Raw genomic sequence first — 14823 nt, forward strand, 5'->3', positions numbered from 1 at the left:
GCACAGGGAAAATTCACGAGCTAAAACAAAAGATAATTTAACGCATTCCTTGCTATTACTTACTATTTCTGTAATATTAGGTGTATCATTTCAGTAGGAGCTGGATTACTTGCTTGGTCTCTCTCTTTGTCTTGGAGAGAACACACACAGAGCACAAAAACAAAGCCTTTCCCCCCTGGCCCAGATTTGAAAGTATCTTTTTTCCCCATTGGTCTTTCTGGTCAGGTGCCAACTAGGTTAATTGAACTGATTAACCCCTTACAGGTAAGGGGATTCTGCATCTCTGGCCAAGAGGGATTTTATATTACTGCACACATAAAGGTTGTTACCCTTCCCTTTATATTTATAACAGCTCTGTTACAGACTTCCTGTGTGAGCATGAACAAATCACTTAGCTGCTCCATGCCTCAGTTTCCCCAGCTATATAATGGGGAGAATAGCCCTGCTTTGCCTCAAATGGGTGTGTGAGGATAAAGACATTGGCAACTGTGAGGTGCCCAGATGCTGCAGTGAATGGTTACACTTCCAGGGCATGGTGTTACACTAAGAACAAGGCATGAAATAATGTGGAGCTTCTGTGAACTAACCGCTCCCAACAGCAGAGGGCCTTTATTATTTAACATCTGTGCACAGAGCCAGGAGGGACAATCTAGCTAATGTGCCTGCAACGGCACTGTATGGACCCTATGCGGCAGCGCAGGTAGGAGAGGGAGTTGTCGGTGTCCTGAGGAACCAAGGATCAGTTGTTGTTCATGGTCTCGTGGATCCAGCTGACGTATCTACAGACGGTGACGTAGACACCTGGTTTGTTGGACAGTGCGCATGTCTGGCTCCCCCAAGACACAATACCCTGGAATTTCCCATTGCAGACTAGGGGTCCCCCGGAATCTCCCTAGAAGGAGACAAGACAACACTACATCATAGCCAAGAACGACAGGCAAGAATGCACCTCACCAGCAACATTATCGAACCTACAATGCCGTGACAAGAGTTCTCTGCCTTTGTATATGGGTACAGAGCAGAGCGCACCCAAAAAGGGGGTCTTTTCCAGTAGAAACGATCAACGAAAATGATAACAAATTTCACTTTTGCCCACGTCTTCCACCCAACTTTTTGATTTTCTTTGTTGAAAATTCAAATGCCAAAATAGTTTGGCCCCAACTGAAATATTTCAACTCGAAAATGATGTTCGGCTGATGGGAAGCAATATGCAGGGGAAGTCATTTGTAGCACAACGCATTTGACTGGTCTTAGAACACCCAGGACACATATTACATACTCTTAAGCACCACCTATTGGCACCGTTTGCCTTGACGAACTATATGCTAAGGACATTTTCCATAGAAACCACTTTTCGGTGGGAAATTGGGGTTTTGACTAACGTAAATTTTGGTGAAAAGTATCTGCTCGCTGTGAAAATTTGGTGAAAAACTAACTGCCTGAAAACTACTGCAGTTCCATCTGTAAAGAACATAAGAATGGCCAACAGTTCATATAGCCCAGTATCCTTTCTTCTGACAGTGGCTGGTGCCAGATGCTTAAGAGGGAATGAACAGAACAGGGCAATTATTGAGTGAGCCATTCCCTGCTGTCCAGTCCCATCTTCTGGCACTCAGAGGCTGAGGGACACACAGAGCATGGAGTTGCATCCATGACCATCTTGACTAATAGCCACTGATGGACGTATTCTCCATGAACTTCTCCGGAAGTTATCTTTTTTTAACCCAGTTCATTTTTTAGCCTTCACAACACCCCCTGGGGACCAGTTCCACAGGCTGACGGTGCGTTGTGTGAAGAAGTTTTGACTGGTTGTTTTAAACCTGTGATGCTTCATGGAAATTGTACTTTAGGTATCTCACGTTCTCCTCTATAGGTTGGACTACACCACCCATGATGCACCACGGTCTCCCCTCTTGGAGATGGGAGGTAGTGCATCATGGAAGTCCTAGGTTGTGGTGCATGACAGGTGATGTTGTCTGGCTGGGGAGTCCAGCCTATAGAGAACGGGGACATGTGCTGCCTGAACTATAACTCCTATGAAGCATCACAGTGGCCCTTCCAGATTTTTGTTTCTCTGGCATTTGGTTTGTCACCAAAAAATTTAAATGTTTGTGGACAGCAGACGCTTTTCACCATAAGCTTAGTTTAGTCAAAAACCCACTTTCACCATTTCTGTGGAAAATTTCCAACCAGCCCTAGCAAATAGCTCGTCAAGGCGAAAGGTGCCAATAGGTGGCACTCAAGAGTATGTAACACGTCCTGGGTGTTGTACGACCCACCAAATGGCTCTTCCCTTCAGCAACTTTCATTCTTCTTTGTGGCTGAACAGAGGCCCTGAAGCTTTCAGCAACAGCCAGGAGCAAAATTCCCCTCCCTGCTGTGATGCAAATGCACAGGGTTGCACGTGAATAGCTTCTTCCGAGCCCCATCGGCAGACCCCCAAAGCGATTGCACAGCTAGGGAACGAAAGCATGGGCGGTATCAGTCTTGTCTGCCACTAGATGGAGAACTTCAGGAACAGCGCAGTCCCAAGGGCTCTGCATCTCGGCGGGAAATAGCTCGTTAAAGGTGACGGGGGCACCAGGAACCAATGCAGCAGCCACTAGAGGGGGGCTGCGAGCCATTCTGTGTTCACCTGCACTGTGCATAGTCACTTTCTTCTGACACTGAACAAGGAGCTCTGTTCTAATAAAGGAAATGGTGTTATCCTCGAAAGCTGCTCTGTCTCCCTCTTCTGCTTCATTCCTGATTATGACAATCCCCAGCCCCTCCCACTGACTGGATTCTTGCTACCACTTTAAAACCACAGGCCAATGTTTTTCAAAAATGCCTTTCGTTTAGGTTTCCACTAACTGGCTAGGAAAGAGAGTCCAACGGTTAAGGTGCCAGCTTGGGTTCTGGGAGCCTGGGGTTTAATTCCCTGCCCCCGCCCCTTTCCAAAAAAAAGCACAGTCTAAGCAGACAAAGTCGGGGGGAGGGACTGAGGCAAGGAGAAGGTCACCTGGTGGCAACAGAACCCCGGTGTCCTGATTTCTAATCCAGCACCTTTGTCTAAGTCACTTGATGGCTACTTGCATGGGCGGAGCTTGTGATTTTCCCTTATTCTCCATTATGCAGAGGGGGAAACTGAGGCACAGAGTGGGGAGAAGTGATTTGGCCAAGGTCTCCCAGCAGGATCTGAGAATAGAATGAAGGTGTCCTGACTCCCTGACACACTGATTCTAGCCATGGGAGAAGCGGGCATTTTTATTATACCCCAGGTGGGGAAACTGAGGCACAGAGCAGGGCAGTCACTTGCCACAGCAGGTGGGGCTGGGATTTTCAAACCCAGTTTGAGGGAGTGGGGCGGAGGAAGGAAATGTGGCTGTTCCGCTTCTATTTAAATTTATGGACAGTGGGAAACACAGATCCACAGCGCATACACTCCCCTTCTCTAACGTGCGGACCACGCTGCCGATATGGGGGAAGAACGAGGAGATCCAGGCTTTTCTTGTCATGGGAAGCCTCCCCCCCACTCCCACCGCCGGGACACTCTTGGTGGGGCCAGGTTTATGCATCCTTTCCATTGTCTAAAGCAGAGCACTCAGCAGATTTCAGAGAACTTCTTGTCTTTGCAGCCACAATGGGATCGTTTTTGTGACGGGCTAATCTGGGTTCCTCCAACCCTCCCCTGTCAAGACATGTCTGCCCATTAGCTACTCAGATTCTACTGCAACAATCAGATAAGCAAGTCCCACCCACTATAATTGCACCCACTCACTCCTGCTCTTTATCCTGGGTTCCTGAGAACTCCTGGGCTCACCGCCAGACTTGCCAAACTCTGGTGAGTCTCAGGATATTTAAGGATTTTCTTAAACCCCCAGCTCCCAGAGTCACAGGATCCTGGCTATAATAATTTGGTCTCAGTTTGGTCGTTGTTTTCAGTGCTGATGGCCCGTGATCTACAGGAGGCTAAATGGTCTGGTGATCTCTTCTAGCCTGAACCTCCATGAGTTTATGACTATGGGAGGACAGCTGGGCAAAATTTTTTGCACAAAGCTTTCTTTCGGTTAAAAGCAGCGGTTTGGTGACATGGAAACATTTTGTGACGTCACCTCGATTTCACCAAATTTGTTTCAGATGGACAGAAACTGACCCAACATTTCTGAAACATCAGAATGTGTCGTCTCTCCAGTTTGAAAACCAAATCTGGTAATTTTCCGGCTCACAATGACTTTGCTTTTCACAATTTCCTTTTAAAACTAACCCTAGTTACAAATATTTTTGATGTTCTCAAAATGAAACCTTGCCCTCGACCCGAAGCTATTTTTTCTGACTTTTTGATTGACCAAAAATTATGAAAATTTTCAGATGTGGTTGGAGCAGAAACGAATTTTTTCCCTTCCGGAATGGCCAGAGACCATTATGGCCCTGGTCAGTGTAGGAGAATCTCAGTTCTGATTTAAAAAATAAAGCATCTTTCTAACCCTCTTGGGCTGGAAAAATGTGATCCGTGGAGAGGCTCAATAACCAGACAGCAGAGAACAGGTCAATTCTACAGAGCGATCTGATTGCACAGTAAACGGTGCTCACATAAACATGCATCTTAGTAAAGCTCTAGGCAACCTTGTACATCAAATTTGGTTCAATACAGGAGTATTTGGGTGAAATTTTGCATGCTAGTTGATCTAATCATCCTTCTTAGACATCAGAACTCTGAATTGGGCAGAGTTAAGAGCAAACATACTACAAGGCGGCGTTACGGATGCTCTAGCTCGACCCCTAGATATTGGCTGAATGCAGGAATCCCTGGGGAGGTTTTCCAGCCTGGGCACACTAGGTCGGTAGAATGGTCTGTTCTGGCCTTGAAAACGATGCCTCTATAGAAAACCACTCAAGAATCCATCGGAGTTGGTCTCACCTTCCTCCCATTCTCTCTCCCCGCACTTGGTCCCATTCCTGCACCAGCTGCCCCCAAGGCAGTAGGACCATCAGGCCAGCCCCCCAATCCCACCCTCAGCTCTGCCTTCCCCTCACCTGGCACGAGTCTATTCCCCCTTCCAGCACCCCAGCACAAAGCATGTTCTCGGTGTAGTAGCGAGGGTAGATACTGCGGCACTTTTGCTGGGAGATAATGGAGATGTTGCCACAATGGAGAACAGGTGGAAAGTACACTACAAAAAACAGCAACACAGCACAATGGATGTTTTGTCAGTGGGAAAAAGTCTTAGAGTTAGACCCAGGGCCAGGGTCAATGGACACAGCTCCACGGACACAGGGTTAGATCCAGGGCCGGGGTCAATTGACACACCTAGAACCTCTCTGAGGCACACGTTAACCTTAGATCAACCTTTCAAAAATCGAACTCTTGCTAGTTGGAAAATGGAGAGGGAGTGGAATTTCATCTTTTCCTCAAAGAAATACAGAATCTCCGAACTTTTTTCTGTTTTTCGCCAAATTTTTTCCTTTTTCACCCCCAAAATCTACAACTTTCCACCAGAAAAACCTCTTTGGGTTCTGGCCAAAATCTGTTTTCATTTTTAGTCAAAACCTTTCATTTTTGGCCAAAGTCTTCTCCAATTTCCAACCAAAATGTTTTTGGCAAAAGTTTTTCAGCACTCATTTTTTCAACCACAAATCAAACTTTTCCCAGGAAGCAGCCCCGTGCCATGGAAAATTTCCACTCATCGGCTACCCAATTTTAGGTTGGGGGGGGAGATAAAATTTCGATGGCAAATTTCCCAATGGCTCTAAATGGAACCTCAGGAATGATCGATTGCTGAAAAATAAATAAATAAATACATTCCTGGGAAAGTTTTCAGGGGAAACGGCCACAAAAGTTGCTGAGGCAAATAGGGACATGGCAAGAAAGAAGAAGAAATGTGGGGGGATGTTCAAAATTCTAGTAATGTATATTTTTCTCATTTTTCCGACCTGCTGGCTTCTTCCCCCTTGAAGCTAAGACCGCCCCTAAACATTGGTGTTACCGTACATTGAGGGCTTTTTGTTGTTCCCCATCCGGATACCACACATTTCTCCCCCGTGGAGGGGCAACTGGTAGGTAGCTCCAGGGGCTGGACGTTTTTGTTGAAGATCGCCGGGGTGAGCAGTTTGATGAGCATGATGTCATTGTCCTTGCTGGTGGGGTTATACTGGGGGTGGAGGATTGTTTTCTCTGAGACTCTCAGCTGCTCTGTCCAATCCAGATGCTTGATGTTGTGCTCTCCCAGGCGCACGCTGATGGGGCTGCAGAGAAATGGACACATGTAGAGAAAAGTGTGGGGTGGGGGACGGAGTCTATGGTGGAAACTGGGCACTGGTTGTTGGGCTGGAATCCCTGGGAGAGGTTCTCTGGCCTGGGCTATATAGGAAGCCAAACTGGATGGGTAGAGCATGAATCTATGGAATCCATGAATCTCTGAAAGTGGAGTTAAGGGCACACACACACGGGGGTGGAGTTAAGGGTGAGCTAGCTCAACCATCCAATATGGGCTGGATGCAGAAATCACTAGGCCTGGCTATGAGGTCAAACACAGGAACAATCCCATGGACACAGAAACGTCCTTTTACAAACACACATATACACAATCATGTATACACTCTTCCCCCCTAAATTTACAGTCACACATGCTCTCCCCAAACACACAAATGCACAGCTGCACTCTCCCAATCACAGTCACACATGCCCCCCCCAACCATTCACAAATGCTCAATCACAATCACACACATACACACTCCCTAACATATTCACAAAATACACAACCATGCTCTCAGACCCACTCACAATCACACATGCCGTACCCAACACACGCACACACACATGCACAACTGCACTCTCACACCCATTCACAATCAGACATACACTTCCCAAAACACGTACAACCACACCGTCACACCCACTTACAATCACACACCCACTCAGCTACACACAGACCCTCTCCCCGACACCCTCCACCTCACCCGACGCCCCCACAAACCCACACTCACCAATTGACGTGGCAGTGGGCTGCAGTCACCACCCAGTTTCTGGCAATCAAGGTCCCTCCACAGTTGAGCTGGGAGCCCACAAAGAGGGCGGCCTGCCAGGGTACGGAGTGAGGCCTGCAGGGGGCGCCGCCGATGATCCGGTCATTCTGGCCACTCACTGGGAGGCAAAGCAGAAGGGGTCACAACTGGGGAGGGAGGGGAAGTTCTGTCATGCAGCAGCGCCACCCTGCTTTGCCCCAGCTCAGGATCAGGGTCCCCCAGCTCCCTCCTCCTCTTGCTTCAGTGTCTGATTCAAATGTGCCCCAGGTGTAGCCAGTGGAAATTAGAAAACTTCACCAAACTGTGCCCTCGCCGTTAGCCAGCTCAGTCCCCCGGCATTTCTGTCTCTGACCTGACCATCACCGCAGCCCCTGGGCGCCTCCCGCTCTTTAGCACAGTGACCCTCACCTCCACCTCTGGAAGGCTGGGCAGGGCAATTGTCCCCTTTGTACACTAGGGGATCCAGTAAGAAGAGGGCCTGAAACATCAGGCCATGTATCAGAGGCCTGGTATGAGGCCTGAGGATGGAACTAAAGTAGTCAAAACTTTGCTGATGTAAAGGAAAGTTATGTTGTGAGCAAGAGGCAGGCCCCACTCACAGAATTTGGCAAGTACAGTGCTGATGTTGGAAAAAGACACATTCCTCAGAGGGGCTAAGCACAGGATACTCAGGCAAACACATTCCAGAAGGGTGGTAGCAGAACACCACTCCCCAAACATAACGGGAACACCCTGACCCATCTGAAGGATAAGGTCAGGATGACAACATGATGGATAGAGGTGTTTTGATTGAACCTACAGGTACAAGGAAATAGAGGGCGCCCTAAGACATCAGGGGCAATGGGTGACTTGTCTGTATCGGGGTATAAAGATGCATCTCAGAGGGGGTGTCTTTGGCCAGCCGAGGGGGCAGTGGAAAGTCCCACCACTGACTGAGCTGGTCCATTGTCATGGTCATCCGCGTGCTAGCATAACTGTAGACATTGATCCATGGAGCTAGGCCCATGCTCTGTTGGCAATAACCCCGGCCTGGTGCCTTCGCACCTTAACGATCTTGTGGTCATCAGGTGGTTCGTTTGAGGTCTGCTGTGCCAGCTGTCTGAGCAGGGCTGGGACGGCATATGGAGGGAACACACACACGCAGCCAAACATCTGACGACATTGGTGACCCCAACGTTTTGACCACTACTTTAGTTCAGGCCTCATACCAGGCCTTATGTTTCAGGCCCTCTTCTTACTACACAGGAAACTGGGGCACAGAGCAGCAACGTGACTTAACCGAGGTCACACCACATCTGTGTTGGGGAAGAATCAAAGCCACGACTCCCACATCCCAGGCCTGTGCGCTAACCCCTGGGCCATCCTTCCTGGCTCCTATTTGCAACTGATCTTTAGCAATGAAAATCACCTCGAAGGGGGGACTCCTTATTTGCTTCACAGGCATCTGCTTCAAGTGCAAAGCCATGCTCACCCCGTCTCTCACAAAACCGTGCACACAGACCAGACATTAGTGTACATTTTGACCAGGGAGAATAATTAATCACTGGACCCACTGCCTGAGGATTTTTCGTCACTGACAACTTTTACATCAAGATGGGGCGTTTTACAAAAAGATCGGCCTAGGGATCATTTGGGAGCCGTTTGCAGGCCCGTGTGACACAGGATGCCAACCGAGATGATCACAATGGTCCCATCTGGCCTTGAAAAAACACCCACTGGTGCACACACAAGCCTGCAGATGTGCACACTGAGAAATACACCCTCCCACACACTAGGGTTGCCAACATTCTACTCGCACAAAACCCAACACTCCTGCCCCACCCCTCCTCCAATGCACCAACCCTTCTCCAAGGTGCCGCCCCCCACTCCATCCCCCCCTCCCTCTGTCACTCGCTCTCCCCACCATCACTCAGTGGCTCATTTTCACCAGGCTGGGGCAGGGGCTTGGGGTGCGGGAGGGGGTGAGGGCTCTGGCTGGGGGTGCAGACTCTGGGGTGGGGCTGGGGATGAGGGGTTTGAGGTGCAGGAGGGGGCTCCGGGCTTGGACACAGGGGTTTGGAGAGCAGGAAAGTAATCAAGGCTTGGGCAGGGGGTTGGAGTGTGCGAGGGGGTGAGGACTCTGGCTGGGGGTGTAGATTCAGGTGGGGCTGGGGATGAGGAGTTGGGGTGCAGGAGGGGACTCCAGGTTGGGACCAAGGGGTTTAGAGGGTGGGAGGGAGATCAGGGCTGGGGCAGGGGGTTGGGGCGCGGGAGAAGGGTCAGGGGTGCGGGCTTCCAGCAGCACTTACCTCAAGCAGCTCCTGGAAGCAGCGGCATGCCCCCCTTCCAGCTCCTACATGGCGACATGGCAAGGCGGCGGTGCGCACTGCCCCGTCCACAAGTGCTGCCCCTGCAGCTCCCACAGGCCATGGTTCCTGGCCAATGGGAGCTGCAGAGCCGGCACTTGGGGCGGAGACAACGCATGGAGCCCCCTGGCTGGCCCTATGTAAAGGAACTGGAGGGGGGAACATGCCACTGCTTCCAGGAGCTGCGCAGGGCCACGGGAGGCAGGGAGCCTGCTGTAACCCCACTGTGCCGCTGACCGGACTTTTAACGGCCTGGTCAGCTGCTCTGACCAGAGCTACCAGGGTCCCTTTTCAACTGAGCGTTCCGGTCGAAAACCGGACACCTGGCAAGAATTATAACATTCATAAACCAGTCGGAGAACACTTCAATCTCTCTGGTCACGCGATCACAGACATGAAGGTCGCTATCTTAAAACAAAAAAACTTCAAATCCAGACTCCAGCGAGAAACTGCTGAATTGGAATTCATTTGCAAATTGGATACTATTAATTTAGGCTTAAATAGAGACTTGGAGTGGCTAAGTCATTATGCAAGGTAGCCTGTTTCCTCTTGTTTTTTCCTACCCCCCCCCCCCCCAGATGTTCTGGTTTAACTTGGATTTTAACTTGAAGAGTGGTCAGTTTGGATGAGCTATTACCAGCAGGAGAGTGAGTTTGTGTGTGTATGGGGGTGGGGGGGATGTGAGAACCTGGATTTATGCAGGAAATAGCCCAGCTTGATTGTCATGCACATTGTGTAAAGAGTTGTCACTTTGGATGGGCTATCACCAGCAGGAGAGTGAATTTGTGTGGGGGGGTGGAGGGTGAGAAAACCTGGATTTGTGCTGGAAATCACTTTAGATAAGCTATTACCAGCAGGACAGTGGGGTGGGAATAGGTATTGTTTCATATTCTCTGTGTATATATAAAGCCTGCTGCAGTTTCCACGATATGCATCTGAGGAAGTGAGCTGTAGCTCACGAAAGCTTATGCTCTAATAAATTGGTTAGTCTCTAAGGTGCCACAAGTCCTCCTTTTCTTTTTGCGAATACAGACTAACACGGCTGTTACTCTGAAAATAGTCACATTGACAGATTCAAACACAACTGTGCACCGCTGCAGTCCGAAAATACGGTAAGGGCTGTTCTAACGTGGACGGGGATCCATTATTCTCTGTGTCAACCAAGAATGAGAAGGAAACAGCTAAATCTGCATCAAAGGAGGCTGAGGATAGATATTTGGAACAACTTTCTCACCTCTGGAATCGATTTCCAAGGTAGGTTGTGGAAGACCCGTCACTGGAGGTTTTTAAGAACCGGCAAACACCTGTCCGGGCTGGTCTAGATTTACTTGTTCCTGCCACAGCATGGGAGGATGGACTAGATGACCTCTTGAGGTCCCATCCAGCCCCTCATTGCTGTGATTCAATGTGCACCCAGCCCCACACATTTGCATATAAACAACAGCACACCAACAGAATATGCAACACACCCCACCGTGCAGATACACACTCAGTCTTCTTTGCACAGCACTTGCAGATAAAGACTCACACGCACACACAGTCACGTGCTCACACTCGCACATGCTTGCAGATAAACACAATCACGCACGTCCATGTACTCACCGGTTAACACACACACAATCACCCACACATACCCTCACAGAGAAACACACACAGAGATAAAGACAGACAAACACAGGGTTGCACACACATACACACACACACACACACAGTCGTGCCCAAGCACACAATCGCACACACACTCAGAGACAAACACTCACATGCACACAGGCAGGAACGCACACGAGTGTGCAGATACACACACTGAGAGAGCAGGGCTCATCCCCTCCAGTAGGGGGTCACACACACACACACACACACACCCACCTGCAGTCACCAACAGCAATGTGATGCCCAACTGCTCCATGCCGGTGGGGGCTTCTGGCTCCGGGAAGGCCCCTGTGTGCCAAGGGGCTGGCGGGGAAGGAAAGGGAATCATTACCAGAGAATTGGCCCATAAGAAACTCCCCACTGCAGGCTCCACCCCCTGAGCCCCGCCCATCACCTTTGCTGACCTGCCACCCTCAAGGAATCCCATGCTCTGATTGGTTCCTGCCAGAGCGTCTCAGCGCTGACCAATGGGAAAAGAGTGTGAGGGACGCTATAGGTCTGGTCGACCCCCCCTCCACCCCGAGGCCTGACTGCGTGCATGGCGCCAATGGGCGGCACGCTCCCTTCGTGGGCGTAAACACCAGGGGAGTCACTCCTGATTTACTCCGGGTCAGCGAGGGGGAATTGGCCCCATTGACACCAGTGGAGTCACTCCTACTTTACACCAGCACGAGCAAGAGCAGAATTGGCCCCATTGATGCCAATGGAGTCACTCCTGATTTACACTGGGTGAGTGAGAGGGGAACTGGCCAGCTTGACACGAGTGGAGTCACTCCTGATTTACATCAGGGTGAGTGAAAGGGGAATTGGCCCCATTGAAGCCAATGGAGTCACTCCTGATTTACACCGGGTCAGCGAGGGAGGAATCAGCCCCATTGACACCAATGGAGTCACTCCCGATTTACACCAGGGAGAGTGAGAGAGGAATTGGCCAGATTGACGCCACTGGAGTCACTCCTGATTTACTCCGGGTCATCGAGGGGGAATTGGCCCCATTGACACCAGTGGAGTCACTTCTGATTTACTCGGGGTCATCGAGGGGGAATCGGCCCCATTGCCGCCAGTGGAGTCACTCCAATTCGGCCCCGGCGCTCATGCCAGAGGGTGAGAATCCGACACCGAGAAGTGAGTGGCACCCCTGGATGAAAACCCAGCCCCTCCCCCCAAAAACCACATCATCAACACCCTGCGTGTCGTGATCCCACATGTCATTTTCAATCGTAGCTCAAACATGCCCTGACAGGTCAGAAAGAGGCCCCCGTGCAGCAGAACAAAAGAGAAGCGAACCAGGAGGGCTGGGCCTGCGAATTACCTGCAGCTCTGGCGTCAGCAGCCTCGTGTGACCTGTGGACGGAGACCGGAGCGGTGTAGCTTTATAACATGACTTCCTGGCCGGCCAAGAGAGATCTGGGCTGTCAAATCTGCCCCCCAATCTGAGGCTCGCACAATATCAAGATCTCCAGGTAGGAACCTCCCAACGCCTCCAGGAGCTGTGCGTAAAGGGCGGATTGGCCCAGGGAGCAGGAGCAGGGCGGATAATTGTGTTCTGCCCTTCCCCGCAAATTAATCCCTTTGGGTCAGGCAACAGCCCTAGTGCAAGGCAGCTCCTAAGGAACCAGCTCCAATCTCATTTCAGTCCTGCCTGAGGCAGCAGGAAGCTGCTGCTAGTGACAGGGTGTGTCAGTCTTCATTCTTAATCCTTCCAAGAAGGAAGAAGTCACATGCTCTTCCTTCTTCAATTCTACAAGCCATCGGGGCCAGCCAGGCACAGGAGGAGGTGCAGAAGGGGCAGCTGGAGAGGGATTTTTTGCACTGCAAAAAAAAAAAAAAGACCACTGGTTCATTAAAAGTGAGATTGGGGGCAAACCTCCTGATTTGGAAAGACCGAATGGCTCAGTTTTGACATTTTTCTAAACAAGAAGTGTTGGGTTTTTCGGCTCCAAACAATTTTACCTTTTGAACTTGGATTTAATTGAGCCGGAAAACAAACAGACAAGGCTAAAACCATGGAAAACAGTTGAAATCAAAACACGTTTCGAAACAATCACCGCAAACCGTTTCCGTTGACCCAAGCTGAAATGGTTTCCAGTGTGTTTGTTTGAAAAGCTTGTTGAAAATTTGACTTTTTGGCCCAATTTGGGGGGCAATGTTGCAATCTTGCAAATTCTCACAGGATAGGAGAAACATTTCCAGCCCAGCCCTAACTCTGAGTCCATTCTGCTCATGTCAAGGCCAGGCCAGCCAGGCCTGGAGTTTCCCCATCAACCCAAGGAACCTGACCCTAGAGGACACCTTAGTAATAATACCTGGTTGTTCATGAGTAGATCTCCAGGTGCTGTACAAAGGAGTGCTATGTCATTATCCCCACTGTACAGATGGGGAAACTGAGGCACAATGCAGGGCCAGAACTACCCCAAAGTCATCCAATTAACTAGTGGGACAACATCCTTAGAGACAGGGTGGATTCTCCATCACTTGGAAAATGGACGTCTCTTTCTAAAAGCACCACACTAGTTAGACCATCAGATATGGGCTGGATGCAGGAATGTGCAAGCAACAACTCCTTCTGCTAAAAAAAGTTCCATCCCCTCACTATGACCCCACCCCTCACTGGGGCCTGACCACTCCCAGGGGGCTTATGCAGTGGCAAATGCCCCTTATCCCCCTGGCCCATTGCTCCAAGAAGGGGGAGCTGCTCTGAGTGTAACTAACACAGTGACGCAGCCTGAATCTGCAGAGAGCCTGAACCCATCGCTGAGAGAGGGGAGCTTCCCTCAGTGTACCTGACTCAGTAACACTGCCTGGGTCTGCAGGGAGCCTGGGACCCAGGGAGCTGCCTTGAGTTTGACCTAACACCTAACACCTTAGCTCAACTGTGACAGGACACCGGGAATGTCATTACAAGTGACACATCTCAGCGAGATGTCACAAGAATAACACAGAACTCCCTCAGGGCAGCTCTCATAATGACTGGGAGGGGCCAGTTTGAATTAGGGCCCAGTATGGGGAAGCAGAAATACGCCCACCAGCTGCTCCACACAGATCCTTTATGTCTCTGTTATCTGGGCAGGGAAGCAACAGACAAGGGACTGAATCACACAGGAGTGAGATTAGATGCCCACTCACTCTAGTGAGCAATGGATCAAGGCCAGGGTAATATGCAATAGTGTCTATTCTCATTCCCCAGCCCCATACATTCACCCACACCTCATCCTTTCCTAGACCAGGAGTTCTGGGTTCAACATCCCGCCTACTGCAAGGAAATATCTGAATGCTCTAGGCCAGTGCTACTCAAAGTGGTGGTCCGCGGACCAGTGCCAGTCCGCGAACCATCGGCTGCTGGTCTGCATGCATATTGGGGAAAAAATTGCCGGTCCCCCACATCAGATAGCTTGAGAAGCACTGCTCTAGGCAGCAGCTGATTCAAGATCTGGGTTAAAATATTCCAAAAGTGGGATCCTGATTAGAGCTGGCCAAAAGCCAGACTATCCAACCCAAGGCAAATCCCGACCGGTTTTCATTCCGAATCGGAGCAAAAACAAGAAAACTCCCTATGGAAACATGAAATTTCAATTTGGTTTGGCTGGAACATTCTGTCTCACTACTGAGACCGAGAAATTTTTCTTCTGATTCCCCACGGAAATGCTGATATCCGGTTCGGTTCTGCTGAGATAAAAATCAAAAAGTTCCACTCCGATTCTGACTTTCCCCCTTAGTTTACAGTGTGTGAACATTGAGGGTTAAGGCTATGAGCCAGTCACGGCTTCCGTGATTTTATGTGACTTCTGCAACTTCAGTCCTGCACAGCAGGACTCCAGCTATC

General features: G+C 50.0%; 1 protein-coding gene across 1 annotated transcript; it reads right to left on the reverse strand.

Moving 5' to 3' along the window:
* Nucleotides 1-493: 493 nt before the first annotated feature.
* On the reverse strand, nt 494-12551 carry LOC140902559 (trypsin). The gene is made up of 6 exons (XM_073322760.1): nt 12313-12551; nt 11217-11303; nt 6967-7123; nt 5972-6225; nt 5017-5153; nt 494-892 (listed from the first exon to the last, which is right to left on the reverse strand). Exons 2-6 carry the CDS (start codon nt 11254-11256, stop codon nt 740-742), a joined length of 741 nt encoding a protein of 246 aa, XP_073178861.1. The 5' UTR covers nt 11257-11303; nt 12313-12551; the 3' UTR covers nt 494-739.
* Nucleotides 12552-14823: the final 2272 nt, after the last annotated feature.

The sequence above is a fragment of the Lepidochelys kempii genome, chromosome 24, assembly GCF_965140285.1.
Source record: "Lepidochelys kempii isolate rLepKem1 chromosome 24, rLepKem1.hap1, whole genome shotgun sequence".
NCBI lineage: Eukaryota > Metazoa > Chordata > Testudines > Cheloniidae > Lepidochelys > Lepidochelys kempii.

What these genes read in the sequence shown, in the direction of transcription:
- LOC140902559 (XM_073322760.1), bottom strand. Translation starts at nt 11,256, where the DNA reads ATGGAGCAGTTGGGCATCACATTGCTGTTGGTGACTGCAG. An exon ending in ATTGCTGTTGGTGACTGCAG is followed by an intron (nt 7,124 to 11,216) that starts GTGGGTGTGTGT and finishes TTTGCCTCCCAG; the next exon opens with TGAGTGGCCAGAATGACCGG. An exon ending in GGGGAATAGACTCGTGCCAG is followed by an intron (nt 893 to 5,016) that starts GTGAGGGGAAGG and finishes GTCTCCTTCTAG; the next exon opens with GGAGATTCCGGGGGACCCCT.